The 18888-nt window shown below is 41.5% G+C and overlaps 1 protein-coding gene across 1 annotated transcript; it reads left to right on the top strand.

The window, feature by feature from the left end:
- Positions 1-369: 369 nt before the first annotated feature.
- On the top strand, positions 370-18587 carry valopa (vertebrate ancient long opsin a). Its single transcript, XM_086121870.1, has 5 exons — positions 370-1044; positions 6640-6850; positions 10324-10441; positions 11544-11777; positions 15060-18587. The coding sequence occupies exons 1-5, from the start codon at positions 678-680 to the stop codon at positions 15282-15284; spliced, it is 1155 nt and encodes a 384-aa protein (XP_085977996.1). The 5' UTR covers positions 370-677; the 3' UTR covers positions 15285-18587.
- Positions 18588-18888: the final 301 nt, after the last annotated feature.

Raw genomic sequence — 18888 nt, 5'->3', positions numbered from 1 at the left:
ATAGTTCGAGCGTGGTTTTTTTTCCCTCTCCCTACCCAGCGTTTTTCCTTTCTGAATTCTGATTGTAATTTCCCCATTGCGGGACAAATAAAGGATATCTTATCTTATCTTATCTTAAAAGTAGAAACGAAGCCGGTGACCAAAACTCTGAAGCCTTAAATCACTCTTAAGCGAATCATCCCCTTGGTGGTGGTAATGAAGAGTAAGAGGTTCGGTCGCACTTGGAAGAGGATGAGTCCTCTTACGCGCTCTCAGGGCGGGAGTGCAAAAGAGCATCATCATCATCATCATCATCATCAGCAGCAGCAGCAGCCTATAAAAGACACTCGAACACGCCACCGGCAGCTTTCTGCGGCTCATGCTCCCCTGCAAGCAATACGGTGGGGCGGCGAGTCCAGCACGCACGACGCCCGGCTTTGCCCTGCGCTCACGTTTTTTTTCCTTTTCCTCGACAGCTTTCACTTTTCTTGTACTTTTACCAGTCTCCCTCGCTCTGTCATGCATTTTGGATGGCGCGGATGCCAAGGCGTAAACTTTATAAGAAGAGAGTTGCGGCGCGCAGATCGCGCCATAACCGCAGCGAACGCGTTTGACGTGAAGTTGACAAAATGATCCGAATCGGGATTTTGTCTGCGTTGCAGGCATCAAGCAAGTAGTCTGCTCTGTGGTCATGGACGATGGAGGCTCAAAGTCTGTCCGTGAACGCGGTGTCCTACACTGTGGTGGCTGAGCAGAGTCCGATCGACGACGACCCGTTCGTCGGACCCATCAAGAACATCGCGCCATGGAACTTCACCATTTTGGCGCTGCTCATGTTTGTGGTCACTTCTCTTTCTCTGACCGAAAACTTCCTGGTTATGTTTGCCACATACAAGTTCAAACAACTCAGACAACCACTGAACTACATCATAGTCAACTTGGCCATAGCTGACTTTTTAGTCTCCCTCACAGGAGGACTCATAAGTTTCCTGACAAATGCCAGAGGTTATTTCTTCCTGGGACGTTGGGCTTGTGTGGTGGAGGGCTTTGCTGTCACTTTTTTCGGTAGGTACATGCCTCATTACCTCTATTTATTTATTTATTTATTTTTAGCAGTGGCACAGTTGTGTCACACAAATAATTTTGTCAGATACAGTGCAAAAAGATCATGCTGTGGTTGTTTGCAGCGTACACGTTTTTGACTTAAGGTGATGGTGGTGGAAAACTAGTTTTGATTGATTTTAAACTTCATGATGATTATTGAAGTTGTGTTGAAGTGGAGTGTGTTAATTGCTCTCAAGAGTGTAATCCACACATGGGTTTACTGTACGTACAGCACATACAGGCTAGATAAATTGGCCAGTAATGTCATCAGTTACCCTTATTGAATTACAGTGCTCTCTTTGTAGAGATCAGAAACTTCAGATTAGATTGCATTAATAAAGTGGCTTGGCTTGACTCGAGATAACTGTGTGTCTTGACTTGTCCGAGACAAAATGGCATTCTGTTGCACTTGCTGCAGCCTTCAAGGTTTAAGACTTATGTGTGACCTGCTTAAGAGTGACAAGATCCATCTCTGTTTGTGCGTCATCTTCAAGCTGCAGGTCTCAGTGTTGGATCTTTTTTTTTTTCTTCTACTAACACCTTGATGGATGATTAACAAAACGCTTCGCATGACATAAAAATTGCATGTTTTCTTCAGGACTGACTCCAACATTTGTTTCTACCCTCTGTGCCAAAATAAAACATCAGATCAAAGTTAACTGTGAGGAATTTTGATGAATGTTCATGCAATCAACATATTCATTAAGGATAGTCACTGAGGAATATAAAAATAAGACTCACTTATCAATTGGCACTTGGCTTTAAAATCTAATAACATCCAGTTAATTGGCCCTTGTTTTGTTTTTGATTAAAAGGGTTTTTTTTAAATTGAGAGCTGATATTTTAAACCTCTCATACAGTCACCTCTAAGGGAGGATAAGTGGATATTTCATTAACCTTGTAAGGAAAATTAAGTAAGACACACACCAAACGACTCCCATAATAATTTACATGCGGTTAATTTAACATGCCTCTGATAGAGTCGCTCAAAATTAAGTAGCTTTACTTTTGTCCTCACACACCCCCATAAAATGATCTATCTATCTACAGTATATATCTATCTTGGTATTCCGAACATAGTTTTATGCTGCTGATTTCAATGCCAATCATCAATGGGTGAGATTGGCTGATCAATCAGATAAATAAGAAGATTAAATTGTACAGCTGCTTGCTAACACGTATTTTGATCATAGATTCATTGGTCAATTATTTTTCAATTATTTGATGAATAAAAAAACAAACAAACAATAATTCTATCCAAATTCCATCCCCTTATTATACAAAAAATCATTTGAAATCATTAGAAACCGACAGTGCAGAAAATGCACAAACATACAGTTTATCATAATGCAGTTGATTCAGTTCCAGTTTTGGTCTGTATTGTGCATTGTGAAGGAAAGTGGGTGGGGACGCTTCACTCCGTAACGGCTGGGCTTTAGTTGGCTGTAGGCTGCAAAGTATGAGCTGTGGATGATCTGCTTTTGTAATCGTCAATGAGAGGCATTGATCGACAAAATGCCAATCACCAATTTTTCCACGGCAATCAGCTCAGCCCATCACGATCACTGGCCAGTGGAGTGGGGCACTCCTCACGCACGCACGCACACACACACACACACACACACACACACACACACTCACACACACACACACACTCACACACACACACACTCACACACACACACACACACTCACACACACACACACACACACACACACTCACACACACACACACTCACACACACACACACACACACACACACACTCACACACACACACTCACACACACACACACACACACACACACACACGCTCTCTCTCTCTTATCCTTTTAACATAAATGCTTTCAGTGTAAAAATGTTTTGTTTGACTACGTAGTACACAGCTAGTCTACGTCTGTACTATTAATGCAGTTTTGTTGGTAAAGTAAGCCCATGCAGCTTGAAATAAATTTCCCTCCTCCCTTTTAATATGCCTAAAATCGACCACTGGACTGGGAACTAAGTCTGTGTGTCCAAAAAGCAGAAATTCCTGCACTCAGAAAATGCTAGTCGTCCATCACTGTGCATGCCTTATCATCAGTGAGTTACCAGCACTGACAACACAGAATATGTTCACCTGTCAGTCAGATCTGTTCGGAGTGTCTGTTGAGGTCAGAATAACATAAGCGTTGATTCAGGCATGGATTTGAGAATAATGTTAAAAATCTTTCTTCGGCACCCTGAATGGCCGGCAGGTTACAGATGAATAAGTCAAAGGATGTCAATTTCAGAATTTAGAAATATTCCTGTCATTAAAAAAAGTTACTTGGCAGAGAATAAGACAAATTATTTAAACATGTTATGTAAAAGTAATTTTCCTGTATAATTTGCCAAAATCCTCCATGTGTAATTACACTGTGCTTTGTTCTCTTCTGTCACTAGAACGGTTCAAGTATTGAGAATATTGATGTTCTGATATGAATAAAGTGTTTCTTGAGGATTTATGATATTGAAACAAATAGCTGCAAAAAAGGGCAGCTTTAATGGTGGCAAACAACACAATTGGTCTGGCTTCCTCAAGATTTATGCATGCAAAAACAGGCGTAAACTTGATTGAACCCGCAAACGTGACGTGAAAAGCTGATCTAGTCACAGCGCGCACCCAGCATTGCCTCTGCCAAATGTGCTAAATGTCCACGCAATTCATTTTGCGCATGCTGGGAAGCGTAGCCATACGCAAATGGGCGAATTTAGCATGTGCAATGTGATTTGTCAAAACCTTAGATGAACTGGACCTTCAAGATAGCATGTCTGAAATGGGCTGGTTCGCCCATGTGGGGAGATAGGCGGCGACATGTACGCTAGGGGGCGCCAAAACGTCTGAAAATTAACCTTCAATACAATCATAGTCAAATAAATGAGGACTATTAACACTTAATTTCAAGGCCAACGTCAAGAAAAACGTATAAACGTATAAAGTCACGCCTCGGGCACCAAATTGGCTAACGCTCGCTGGTGCGTATAATTATACGAGGAGGCATGGGCAAAATGAGAGGTGATGGGGAGAATCGATCTTTTCTGCTTGTGTGCATTTTTTTTATAACTCCGTCAAAAAATGTAAGGCGATACATCTCTTGTGCTGGCATTTTCCAGAGCATTTTACTTGGTTAGGCCGTCTTAAGTTTTCAAATACAATACAAGGTTGGTCTGGATGAGCACTTAAGAGTATAAAAATAAACAAAACGTTTTATGATGAACTGCTGGCTTGACCAAAATGATCAAAATGATAGATTTCTTTTCTGCAACTCAGTAATATGTTTTTTTTGTCTTTGAATAAGACTTTCAATTGCATCAGTTAAAATTGCACTAGCGATGCAAAAGTAAATGTTGCATGGCAAAACCATCAGCTCTTAATTGACTGTAAAGCCTTCTTTTTTGACCAACCACTCTTTCACCAGTTCCCCACAGTGTGTTGAAATTTACTGCTGGCTATTTTACATTTTAGTCTAGATTGCAGTCTTAGTAAATCAGCAACACGCCCACCAACAGTGTGCGCAATCTGTCAGAGTAAACATGCAATTTGGGATACAAGTAAAACAGGCCCAACGCGTTTCAAGGTTGACCAAAAGAAACCTTGCAGAATACATAAACTCAGCGGTTATTCAAGTGATATTTAATCAATGAGCAATGGACTGGAGGGAAAATCCGGTTCAGTCTCATCTTGTTTTAGGGTCCGACAGGTGTGTCATTGTAGCCACCTGCTTTGGCATTTGTTGATAAATTAGACATTGATGAAAATAAGCCGGCTGCAGGTCGTGCTTGTTATTTTGCTCAGGATGTCAGGAGGGAATAGATTAAGAGATGGTGGTAACAAAATATGTAGATGGTCGTGTGTGTGCGTGTGTGCCTGTGTATGAGAGAGAGAGTTCCTGTATCAGTGCACCATTTTCGCTTCTTATTATGGGCTACTAAAAAAACAAGACCAAAAAAAAAATTGCCAGTTTCATTAGTCAATCTTTGTATCGTTTCATGTTTTAATGTGTGAAACATAATGGAACATCCTGGTTTCCACCATTCTCTTTTGTCCTCCACACTAAGCTCAGACACTGCGAGTCTGTGATTGTAGAGAGAAAGGTAATTACCCGCTTGGTGAGAATGAGTTATTACCATAATTAAAGAGAGCTTTTTTTTAGTCCATCATGAGGCAGCCTAATTCAACCACCCTGGATCATTTAACTATTTCTAGCATCAGTAACTTTACTCACATCTCTTTGGCTTTCCAGAGCTGAGATCCGTTGTCAAGCAATAATAAATAGCCGCACTGTAGGGGAAGTTATAACCAGGCCATCCCAGCCCCATATGCTTCTAAGCATAATTTAATTAAACATAATACCATTTTCAGTTAAAAGAGAGAAGGCATTTCAAATACATTATCAAATGCAGAAATCACACACACGTAACATTTTAACAAAGCGGAAAATTTGCATGTAATTCGATTACTGTGTTGGATGACAAATGAGAGGCACTGAGCGGCGATTATTACAGATACAGTATTAAAGACAACCTTTTTACTGAGGAAGGGTGTCCTCTTCCGCAAAGCTGTATTAGTGGAAAGTCTCGACACCCTTGGTTTAACACACGTCACCTGATTAATGGATGTCATCTTTTTGGCTACGTCACTGACGGTGTAGGTGTACACTTGCCTGACTTGTGTGCGGGCAGCGCGGAATTGGTTCTTATTCAGTGATGGCGTGGTTGTGGATGGGAATGGTTGTTTGTATCTATATGTGCCCCTGCGACTCAATGGCGACCAGTTCAGGGTGTAGTCCGCCTTTCTCCCAACGTCAGCTGGTATGGGCTCCAGCAACCCCCTTGACCCCGTTCACGATAAGCTGTCTTGAGAATGGATGGATAAACTCTGATAAGGGACACTGACACCTATTGTAGTGGCTGTGCAATTACACGGTGGTAGACTGGCACGTCCCCCATCACAGTGCATTGTGGATTGGAATCCGGCCCCGGCTTTCCTGTGTGGGGTTTGCATGTTCTTGTGTGGGTTTTCACTAGGTACTTCGGTTCCTCCCACGTTCCATAAACACGCATGGCAGGTTAATGGAGCACTCTAAATTGTCCCCAGGTGTGAGTGTGCACGTGAATTGTTGTTAGTCAATGTGAGCCCTGCGATTGGCTGACAACCAGTTCAGGGTGTCCCCCGCCTACTGCCTGAAGATTGCTGGGATAAGCTCCAGCATGCCCGCGACCCTCATGAGCATAAGCGGCTCATATAATTAATGGATGTTTTCAACATTTGACAAACTGCTTGATTTGTGGCTCTGGGATGTTCTGTTCATCACAATCACAGCCTATTTCTTTTATAATGCATGTGTGCGTCTGTGCGTGTGTGTTGTGGTGTTGTATGTATGCATTTTGTTAATTGCGTTGCATGGCATCGCAAAGTGACATTAAAGTCAGGCTAGGTAACAATATGGCGCATGTTTCTGTCCACACTTTCCTCTATACTGCTTTGGGATCCTGTACTCATGCCTGGTTGTGACTGATCTGCTGTTCGCCTCAGGAATTGTTGCCCTGTGGTCTTTGGCCATTCTGTCCTTCGAACGATTCTTCGTGATCTGTCGACCTCTGGGCAACATTCGACTGCAAGCCAAACACGCCGTCATGGGTCTGCTCTTTGTCTGGATCTTTTCCTTCGTTTGGACCTTCCCGCCGGTGCTGGGCTGGAACAGATATACCGTCAGTAAGATTGGAACAACCTGCGAGCCTGACTGGTGAGAAACGTCCTTGTCTTGTTTACAGTAGACTGTATGTATAAGACACGCAAAATCAGCCGGGTAGGATCCAGCTCACCTGTGATGCTAATCAAGCCATGCGCAATAGGAAACGGATGGATAGATAATTCACAGATATAGGGCACATTCAACAAGTCACAGGAAATGTTGTTTCAACTTTTTCACAGTAGTCATTTTACCATAAAAGAAGAGTCAATTCTAGGGCAGATTTAGGTACTGGCAATGACATTAATTAGTATTAAATTCATTTTAGGTTTCAGAGAGTAAAGTTTTGTCTGTTGCTCCTGTGCTGGAGAAGAGGTCACGAGAAATATTTACCATTCTAGCTTTTTGTAGGAAAGCAAGAACACATATGATGGTCACTAAAAGAAGTCATAAGCCTGGTATTTAGCATAACGTCATGTTTTAATGTCATAACATTTCTGAGAGAATGTGCTTTGGACAGATAAGACGAACCAAAGCTGAGTCTGAGATTTTTGTATCAATGTAAGTACATTTGCTTCCATTTGAAGCTGAGAGAGCTAAGAGTCTTGCATGTTTTGTTTTCCATAATATTTTACTACAATGGGCATGACTAAAATCACAGAAAGATGTGAGACAAACTGTTATGGTGAATCAATTAATATAAAAACATGCAGAGCTATTTTTGGTACGTGGAGGTTAGATTATAGCTTGTTCAATTAAAGAATGCTCGGGTAACATTGCGGTCCTTTTATTCCTAGTTTGCTATTAGTTTTGGTACATGTACAGTGAAAGGCACAAAAAGAAGAATATGGAAGTATAAACTTCAGACTTCATCATTTAAAAAGAATGCATATAATTTATTACATGTAGCATTAACTGAATACGGAAGAATACTGAGCATTTTGCAAAGTTTTTTTTTTTTTTTTTTTTAATGGTATGCTGTTTCATCAAAACAAAATCAAAAGACATTGAGTTATAAACTCACACTGCAGGAAAATGTCCCAGGGTAAAATTCAAGAAGAAGCGAGCACTGACCTTGGCCTAAAGGGTGCCATCTGGGAAATGCAATTTAGCTGCTTGAATCAAGGCATGCAGATTTTATTAAACTTCAAGGAAGCCACTATTCAGTTGAAGTCTTAGGGATACACAGACACAGAGAAAGTGATTAATCTGTGAGATAATACTGTACCTGAATGTAAGAATGGTCCTATATCAAATAGTGCATACATTTTAAGCCTAAATCATGCACTAATTTTATTTTAATTTGGTTAGCACGTTGGCCTCACAGTGCAAAGGTGCAGGGTTCGATTCCGGCTCCGGCCTCCCTGTGTGGAGTTTGCATGTTCTGCCCGTGCCTGCGTGGGATTTCTCTGGGTACTCCGGTTTCCTCTCTCACTCCAAAAACATGCATGGCATGTGAGTGGAACACTCACATGCCACAAAATTGTTCCTTGGTGCTTTTGTGAGTGCTGATGGTTGTTCATCTATGTGTGCCCTGCGATTGGCTGGCAACCCACCTTGTGCCCGTAGACAGCTGGGATAGGCGGGATAGGCTCCAACATGCCCCGCGACCCTTGTAAGGATAAGCAGTTCAGAAGATGGATAGATGGATTAATCTAAGTTTGAAAAAGAAGAAACAAAACGACAGCCACTCTCTTTCAAATTGCCCTTAAGACAAGACACACAGATCATGTCACTGAAAATGGTGTGTCTTTACAGTTAGACGAGAGCCAGCTGGAGAGCCATGTTGAAAAATGAAACAAAAGTTACTTAAAACTCAAACTTGTTTCTTGGCTAGTCGGGGAACATTCGAGGTATTTGTACCCAGTGCAAGTCCGGCATGTAACGCAGTCTAACTGTGTGCAGGGGTGAGCAACACCAAATTTTGCTATTTTCTCAGTCACACACAGCTTGGTACATTTAGAAATGAGTAGTTTGCCTCTTTTGAGTTGTGAACACAGTCGACTTGCTTCGCAGCGGCTCCTCTCATTCCCTTAGAAAATGGCACACAGTCTTTGACATAGTCGAAGTTGAGACTGATTTGCCGGAGTCCAAGTTGGCTCGGGTGATCACAGATCACCGTGTGAAATGGGTACTTGGAGACCGCCTTTTACCCTGATGCTACGTGCACATCACCCCATAACTGTGCCGCGAGTAGGAGGTTGATTTTCCAAGTACAATTAAGCTGATGTGTTCACTGAATTTATTACTACAATGATTCAGAGGGTCCCATGCATGGTGTTGTTGTATTTAGGGCTGAAATACAATCTCAGTCACCACACATTTGCAGAGGAAATCATCTATATATCAAAATCACCCAAATCGCATTACGCCACCTGCACCAATACGTAGACCCGCTTCTAGCAGGCATCAACTTCAGTCTACTTTTAGCCACTAATTGTCAGATACACTGGGAGCATGTCAAAGAAAATGTCCCAGTATTCTGCAATGCCAAACACACGAAAAGAGGCTTTACCTGACCTGAAAATCAAGATACGCCAGTTCTGTACGCGTGGCTGCGCATGCCTTCAACATGAATAAAGAGCCCTCAGAGTCAGAGAGGAAATCACACAACCTCATGTAACAATTGACTATCAAAACAATGAAAAAATGCCGCCACCCCCCTGGAACAAATCTTGTCAAGATGAGAGTCATTTGAAATTGTGTACATGTAAACGGCATTTTGAGGCCCGCTGATTTTAAGGGTAGTAGTGCATTTAATATTTTGTCCCTGTTCCTTGCCTCTATTGTGGATTGTGATCCATTTCTAGTCAACCGCGTGGGTTTGTGCCATTATTCTTCTGCCACAATACCAAATACAAAATAGTTTTGAGCACAAAAAGATATTTTTTGGTGAAACTCAAATTTGTATTTTGTGTAAAAAAAACATACTCAAGCTAAAAGCAAAGCAGTTCGGTCGAACAATCACAAATAATGTGCTCAAGTTATTGTTTTACATAGTTGCAAAGTTAATATCAAACAAGAGGACGTGATGTTGCACTCTTTACTGTATATCAGTGGCTGCATGCTGAAGAGAATCACATCCCAAAATGACCGAAAGGCCAATGATGTAACGTGTCATGCGGCACCAGAGAACTGAACAGCCCCCACTTCCCCAAAGTGAAATTAGCCACAGGGAGCGCATACTGTAATTTACTACAGGCCAATGTTCCGACTGACACAATTTCCCAAGATACTGGAAAAGAGATTTGAAACAAAATTACATGGCAAAAAAATGGTTGCAGTCAATATGGTTTGCAATAAATGTATCTGAGGACTTTGACATAGAAAAATATTGACACATCTCAAAAAATAGAGATGCATTGGGAGTTTTCCTTGATGAAGTGAAATCACTGAATCCGTACAAGAAGCATCCTCAAAATGTAGACAATTTGCCACAAGAGTGTTTTTTCACAATGGCTTTGCTATAATTATTCATTGCTGTATGTGGGAATTGAACACTGTTTGAATGGATGTGTGTCTACCAGGTATTCATCCAACATCATTGACCACAGCTACATCATTACCTTGTTCTCCACTTGTTTCATTCTGCCTCTTGGACTAATCTTCTTCTGCTATGGGAAGCTTCTGCGGAAGCTCCGGAAGGTCAGTGCGGCTTCAAATACACCTGGGGAGCGAATGGCCTTGTTTTCACTTATTTGAGAAAATATTTCTGAAGTCATAGATACAAGAGGCCTAACTGAGTCTTTTCCTCACTATAAGTACTCTGAATGAAATCCACCATTATCTTCATGAGATACCACAATCAGTATTGAGTTAAATGTTTTTCTTCTTTTTTTTTTAACCTCTCATCACACTTTAGGTTTGGAAATCAATTGGAACTGGGACTTAAATTCTGGTTCTCCCGGAATCGTTCCCATTTTAAAATGTCGGTGCAAAATTTCGGGAGGCTACATGTTTCGGTTACGGGCCGTGTGTACTCAGAATTGCATGGCTTTAATCTTTGAGACAAGCATACTGGCAGGATCAGTAAACGCTTGCCTGCAGCCTCCGTCATGGTGGCAGCTATCGGTGCGAGCTAAACGGAGTGATGGCCGGGGCTGGCCGGCCTCGCTTGGAGGGTGCGTGAAAGGCGGAGCTCACCCGAATGCTGGCCAGATTCGCGGGGCATGAGGAGATGCCGATGCGTGGCGTCCCAGCCGCTCGCAGTAACCTCAGGGCTGGAGAGCGAACCGCTGGCCGCAGGAGCCATCCGCATGAACACCGGTGCTAACCTTTATTAACAGAAATAAATAAATAAATAAACGAATATAGACCAATTATCAACAAGTAATAAAACGCATGTTGCCCAAGGTCACATCGCAGCATGGCGGCCGAAGTGGCCCCACCCCACTATTTGAGGAGGACTGTTGTAGTGTGAAATGTCAACGTAGTTCTGTATTCTTGATGTTCAGAATATCCAAGTATGTCACCTGAAAAAGCAGTCAATACTTATATTGCAGTTATCTGACCATCACAGATGTGCAAAGGAATTGACATTCCAAAACTCTGTCAAACTCATGCTTATTGACCTGTTGAGAAAAGACCACACATACTGTTTTTTCTGACCTTAGTGTACCCACACTATACATGTACTAGTGTACCGGTACTTAAAAGTGAGTTTGAAGCACACTTTAATGTGACTTGTAAAGCCATATCAGCAATATCTAAAACCATAAATAAAATCAAGAATTTTCTTTCCCTCTAGGTGTCCCACGGTCGTCTGGCCAATGCCAGGAAGCCCGAGCGCCAGGTGACCCGGATGGTGATAGTGATGATTATAGCATTCATGGTGGCATGGACACCATATGCTGTATTTGCTATACTGGTTACAATTCATCCAAACATTGAATTGGATCCAAGGTTGGCTTCCATTCCTGCATTCTTCTCCAAGACAGCTGCGGTGTATAACCCAATCATCTACGTGTTCATGAACAGACAGGTAATATTTCCTCTTTTAACTGAAGCTTAGAGATATCATGTTGTGTGTACCGCAGTTGAAAATTGCCGTGAATCCCAAGATGTCTGTATTGTTGGAGGAGCTTGCCTGGTTCTAAATAATGCACGGCATATGAATAAATAAAATGTGCAATTCAGTGGGTACAATTGTCCATATGAGGCCCTGTTGAAAAATGCATAACCCACCTATGTAATGCTTGTAAAGTTGGCTATTGGTACTGCTAGGAATATTCAAGTCACATTTCTCTTGTTAAGGTTTGCACTGTACTGCCTTGAACTGTTAGTGAGATTGGGACAGTATTTGGCTCAACATCATTGAGTGAGCCAGGATTGACAAGAGTAGAGCTTGTATAAAAGAAGCACATTGACACTGAGATCAATACATGAAGCAATTGCTGAGGTGCCGATACTATATATACCATACTATCATAGTAAACATTCGGGGTCTAATGATAGTTTTTTTGGACTGATAAAATACATAGAGTCGAATCTCGTTACAATGTACGTCGAGAGACATAACGAATCTGCACATTATTACGGTAGCTCGTTGTAACCATTTCCTATAAAATGGCCGCCAACTATGATGTATCATACAGTATGAACAGATGTAAAAACATGAGTGTGTAATACAGTATAAACATGTCAATTAGAAATATGTGAATATGAAAAAAAAAAATTACAAGACATGAAACAAACAACTGTGGCGTTCCTACTTCATCTCTGAAAACATTCAGTCAGCAAATGCCAGTGCTGCCGACCCTGAGAGAGTCCCTTTCGAAAGTGAGAGACAATTTCAGGCTTCACACACAGCGAGATTTGCTTCCGTTGACCTGATATTTTTTTCAGAGAATGTGCTCAGGACAGCGAGTTACGGCAGGAAGAACAACAATGTAATGATTCGATCAATAGCGTTGCTAAGCAACGGGGGGGAATCCCGCACCGTACATTTTGTTCATAAGCAATGTGGCGGCAGTTAGCTTCCCATGGTTTGTTGTAATAAAGGCCTTTTCACTATTTTGTGGGGGAAAATCCGGTTGTTATGATGGTATTATAACATTATAAAAATATAGAAGATTATAAAGGTGTTCGTTGTAAACAAAATTGGCAAATGGAAAATGAATTATGTTAAATCGGGAATTTGAAACGTAAACCTTATAGGGGTGAAAATGTAAACGGATTACGTTGAAACGAGGTTCAACAGTATTGATATAAGGCCTAATGATTCGACACAATATGATATATCACTTTTTTTAATGAGACAACTTAATACGATAAAGGCGAGTTCGATACGGTAATTAAAGGTAACTCTCCCGTGACCCTTGTGAGCTTAAGCGGATCAGAAAATAAATGGATGGATGTTTTCTATTATTTTTTTATAATGTATTACATTGTTCTTTATATGAGGTCTTGGTTTCACCAAGAGGCTTTCCTAATATTATGTACCTAAACATTATAAATGGAGAGGGGGGTAGGGGGGGGGGGTGTATGTAACACACCGCCAACTACTGTAAGTGTGTAATTGCATGACAAAAAAGGCCATAAGTTCAGACTCCCCTGCAAGGAAACTGCATGCCGTCTGTATGTCCATGGGAGTGTTCTACTTCTTACTTCTTTAACTGGGTCAGCCTCTGTCAACATGAAAAGTAGATGCAAATAAGAACACTGGATCAGAACGGCAACTACTTCGGCTAAGTAGCCAGTACTTGAAGTCAAGTGACTTGTTTTACGTCATGCTCAGAATAAGATTTACAATAATGCAATTACATTGAAGAAACACATGCTGAGAAACACAGCATTTTATAAAGCACCAACAGCCTTTGGCGGAGGCCCTGTTCCAGGTCTGGGAATGAGTTCTATCTCGGAAAAGAGATCATATGAGCACAGTTTCCTAATGGTTATCAGAATGTATTTACAGACTAATGAATGGCAGCAATTACAGAGAAGCCTACTAAAGTGCTGCCATACCTCACTCACAGGACATAGCAATCTATGGCTGGATAACACATCATACTGCGCTGCTACAATTGGCTCGTCCACATAATTGAATGACTCACATGGACGTGTTCCACCAAACCACTTATGACCCTGATCAAGAAATGAGCTGATACAAAAGGACTTAAAGCACTACTTGTGTCAGATCCACTCCTCCACAACTTCAAAAGACTGTGACCCTAGAAAGCAGTGGTATCCAATATGTGGCTTAGGGGCCATTTGTTGCTGTTTTGTTGCTGCCTGCGCAATATACTAAAAAAAAACCCAAAACAAAAAAAAATGTGCACACTTAATGCAATTTATAAAAAGGGGGTGATAATGCGGGCAGTGTTAGAAGGGTGACTGTCGAAATAGCGGCGGGACGTGAGTGATGGGGAAGACCACCATTTCTCCTATAAAGCAATTCGACATCGGCAAAGACACAAATTTACAGCTAAAATATTGAAGTGATAGAAAGGGGTCAATTTATTTTATGAATGACTGCTTGAGTTTACTGCCTGCAGTACACTTGTCTGCCACTAGAGGCACATCATCCATTTTTGAATTCAATGTAAAAGGGTCAAACAAATGAAAAACTTCTTAAAATCAGTCATTGATTTGAAGGATGGTACATTTGGAGAGATGCGAGTTTGACACTGCGCAATACAGTTTTCATGAGGTGCACGTTTATTCTCAAAACCTACATGGGAATTGGAAGAATTCCATAATAAGGAAACTAACTACTATGAAAAGAGTAGCAAATAATGAGAATTTAATTGGAAAGAAATAAAATACAACAAAAATAAAAGCAACTAAAAATGAACTTCACATGAGCTGGTGTTAACGCTCTAAAAAGACAGAGATGGGACTCATGGGCTAACTTAATCTCTTCGAGCCAATTTTAAGCACCATTTTTTTAAAGCACCGTCAGAGGTATCCTTAACACAAAATGAGAAGTGGTTCTCACATGTTTAACTTCACATTGTACGTGTTGTGCTGTCTGCCTTTTTGCTAGTTGGCTTCAACTGCCCGTTTTGTTTCAGTGCCTTTACACACAGGACAACGTGCAGGGGAAAAGCCACCTTAGATCGGCAGTGTGAAAGGGGTTTGAAATTGAGAATGAAGGAATTTGGATTGTACCGTCAGCTTTAGGAGGAAATGGTTTTGACCTGAATAATACAGGAGTTAACAATTCCCCTTAATTGATGCTCTTATAGCTCTTTGCATGTTTTGACTAGATCTGCCCTTACTTAAAGCACACAGATGTCTTCTCATGCTTTTGATTTGTATTTAGTTCCGGAAGTGCATCATCCAGCTCTTCACCGGCATCGTGGCCATGCCAGAAAGCAACTTGAACCAGACGTCAGAGCGACCAGGAACAACTGCGGACAGTCAAACAGGAGAAATGGCTGCCATTGCGGCCCGTATACCAGTATCGCCAGGATCTGAAGATTTTCCGACTGACTGTGGCTCCTTTGCTCAGCTCCCTATCCCGGAGAACAAAGTATGTCCAATGTAACAGCGACTAAGAGCGGGTCTACTCCAGCATGCATTTCCTTGGTAAAAAAAACAAACAAACAAAATTCTTGCCATCCCGGAACTTTGGACCATACCAGTATTCGTTTTCATTCTTGGAAGGAGTGGTTGAGCTCAAGATATCAAGGTTAACCTTCTGTACTTCACATGCAGTCAACGAGGAAACAAAAGTTCAAAAGCGAATGAAGGTTTCTCGTGATGCGCATTGGAACAGTTTGCTCAAAATTTTATTTGCATTAATCCAAACTATTTATAGGAAAGAAACTGTGCAGATAGGAAAGCTTTAGCCATTAGATACCTTGTAAAGATGAGCTTGCCTTATATTTGTTTCTTGCTGGTGGCTGTCTTTGTCGCTCTGCTGACCCCACATGCACAACTTGCAGCGTGCCACAAAATGCATCCTGCACTTTAACTGACTTGATAGACTCTCATACTGTATCTCCATGTGAATAGAAGCTTCTGGAAAAATCACAGCATACGTTAGTTTCGGCCTAGTCAACACTATTCAAATCAAATCCCCCAATTCTGCCCTTCATCGACTCAATTTCCTTTCTTTTTCATGCTCTGAGACCCTATGGAGGAAGCATTGTTTTACTATGCTGTTTCAGTACTTTACTTTGGCAGCGCATCTTCAGTCAAATCCACCCGTCAAAAAAGTTAGAAACCCCCGTCTGGATTTGTAGACTTGTTGTTGTTCAGACTGTGTTGACTCGTGACGGGCAATACTTTCATCTGTGCTGCAGATGGTCCCTATTGCCTCGACTGCTGAGATACAAGGGCAATATGCACAATGCGGTGAAGATGCGATCAACACGCACACAAAGATGCACACAATAAATACCTCGCCCCACATATATCAGCTATGGTAACGTATTTTCCACACTAAAAGGGGCACTGGATTATGAAGCGCACCTTCAATGAATGGCCTATTTTGTAATTTTTTTCATATATTGGATATATATTACGGGCGGCCCGGTAGTCCAGTGGTTAGCACGTCGGCTTCACAGTGCAGAGGTACCGGGTTCGATTCCAGCTCCGGCCTCCCTGTGTGGAGTTTGCATGTTCTCCCCGGGCCTGCGTGGGTTTTCTCCGGGTGCTCCGGTTTCCTCCCACATTCCAAAAACATGTATGGCAGGCTGATTGGGCGCTCTAAATTGTCCCTCGGTGTGAGTGTGGGCGTGGATGGTTGTTCGTCTCTGTGTGCCCTGCGATTGGCTGGCAACTGATTCAGGGTGTCCCCCGCCTACTGCCCGAAGACGGCTGGGATAGGCTCCAGCACCCCCCGCGACCCTAGTGAGGATCAAGCGGTTCGGAAAATGGATGGAATGGATGGATGGATATGTATTACATATATTACACCGCATTATAAGACGCAATCTACAATGCATCCACTAGATGGAGCTATGCTCAAGGAAATACCAACAGAACACTGCACTACACCCTGATTTATATAGCGATGAGCAGATGTCAGTAAAGCTTATCTAATAATGCAGCAACACAGTTCACTTCACCAACAGCAAGTTATAACATTGACTCATTAACGTTGAACTCTCTTGACGCTGCTCTATTTCCGTGTTCAACTGCGCAACCAATCGCCTTACGTTTGAAAGCTGCGTTGTAAGCATGTCTCGAGCAACGAGCCATTTTGGGGTTGACATATTACCGTAATGACCATACACAAGGCGCATCAGATTTTAAGGCGCTGTGAGCTTTTAAGAAAATGGAAGGCTTTTAGGTGCGCCTTTTAGTGCGGAAAATACGGTATTGGTTAACACACAGTTTAATTAATTCATTACTCATGGGCTTGATCAGTTTTTCCCTTTCATCGTATTAAAACATAAGCCATTTTGGGAAATTCTATGTTGGCGTAGGAGTGAATTTTGCAAGAAAAGTCAGCAACACGGTCTGTGTGCAAACTTTTCCAGTTTTCTGGCTCTCCTGCTAAACAAAACAAAGAACTCTGGGATGACATCTAAGACTAGCTAGCATTAGCAGCTACTCGCTCATAACTCAACTCAACTGTATTTATAGAGCACTTTCAAACAGCTATCGCAGCATACAAAGTGCTGTACATGGAACATATAACTGCTGATTTAACCACCACTTTAGTTGCCCTCACAGAATTAATCGGGCAACACACGACAGCTATTTAATTGGAATTAGCAACTTCCTGATATACAGCCAGAAAACTGCTCACCAAAGACCGACAGTAATTCTGGCTATAGCCTACTAAATACTCTTGGCATCAGTACATCATGACCCAGAGAACATCCACATACAGGCAGGAACCTCATATTAACCCTTTCAGGGACAGCGCTTACTACAGTGGACAGCTTATCATGTTATCAGGTTACAGGTTGTCATTATTGGTGCATGAAAGGGTTAAGGTTTAAATACTTGTTTGGATGAGCTTGGCATGGTAGAAATTTACTGGCAAATACCTCCCAACTCAGTCCCATCGAACATCTTCGTGAGGTGCGGCAACAGAGATTGTGAGCCAGGCCTTCTGTTCCAATGGTGATCGTAAATGTTCTTCTTAATGAATGGACCAAACATTTTCCCAGAATAGTAATAGCTGTTTTCGCTGTCGTGTGTCTAATCAATCCATGATGGTGTACTGATACAATTTTCTATATTCAGTATATTGTCAATATGTATATGTATTCATACATTTGAACTACAATCTGTTGTCATTTTATGGTGAACTCTCTGTCGTAGCATGTTCCAATCAATATTGTTTACATAAATTGAGCACAAAAGAAACCCATGTAGCAGCCATGGCCAAAAACGATGAAATAATAACATAAGCACAGATCAATTGTGTCCGCATAGTTAAAGACACACACACTGATGTAAATGTAACAGAGTGTTCTATTTTGACTTTGACCTTTGTGGTGCATGTTTGTCATATATTTCTTCGTCTGTGTCCAAAACTGTTGTACTGTCAATTCTACAAGATGGTTGGTGCATTATGTTCTGAAAGTAATCCTATGGTATGTGTACTGTGTACTGACTTTGTGTTTAAAATTGCGACCAGTCACGTATCGGACTAAATCTGTGTCAGTGCATCTTTACTTTGTTGCTTTGACATGATTATTATTAGAACACGCTGTTGTTTATCCCAACTGTGATTTAAGAATTATAGCAGATATAGATACAGTGTTATGATTTTCATCCGTATAATATGACAAGTGAGATTGTACATGTCTGTTATTACCTTCATCTTGATATCGTCATCAATTGCTGGTCTATGGTGTACATAAATAGACAATAAATTTGAACATCCTTAAAAGCACAGCTAACTGTGATTGTCAAGTTGCTTTGCAGCAGGATAGAGCGATTGTCTCCACTCATCCGCCCTTTTATTCAATTATCCCGAGCCTGAGTTTACTATTGGTGTGTCTGTTTATTTTTGTTTTAAATCAATTATTTCTCACTACACTTGCACACTTGCCACTGTCGGTGGCAAGTGTGATGCAAGTAGAAGAGAAACAAGGTGGAAATCGGCATATGGTCTGGTGTCAAGCAAAATGTGTCAGATAAGCATTTATTTTAACAGGTAAGTTTTGGAATATCAATCATATTCA

Source organism: Hippocampus guttulatus, chromosome 10 (assembly GCF_054856545.1).
Source record: "Hippocampus guttulatus isolate MCC_2025c chromosome 10, RoL_Hgut_1.0, whole genome shotgun sequence".
NCBI classification, from domain to species: Eukaryota; Metazoa; Chordata; class Actinopteri; order Syngnathiformes; family Syngnathidae; genus Hippocampus; species Hippocampus guttulatus.
Note: the sequence above shows the minus strand (reverse complement) of the source record. Positions and strands in the feature narration are given on the sequence as shown.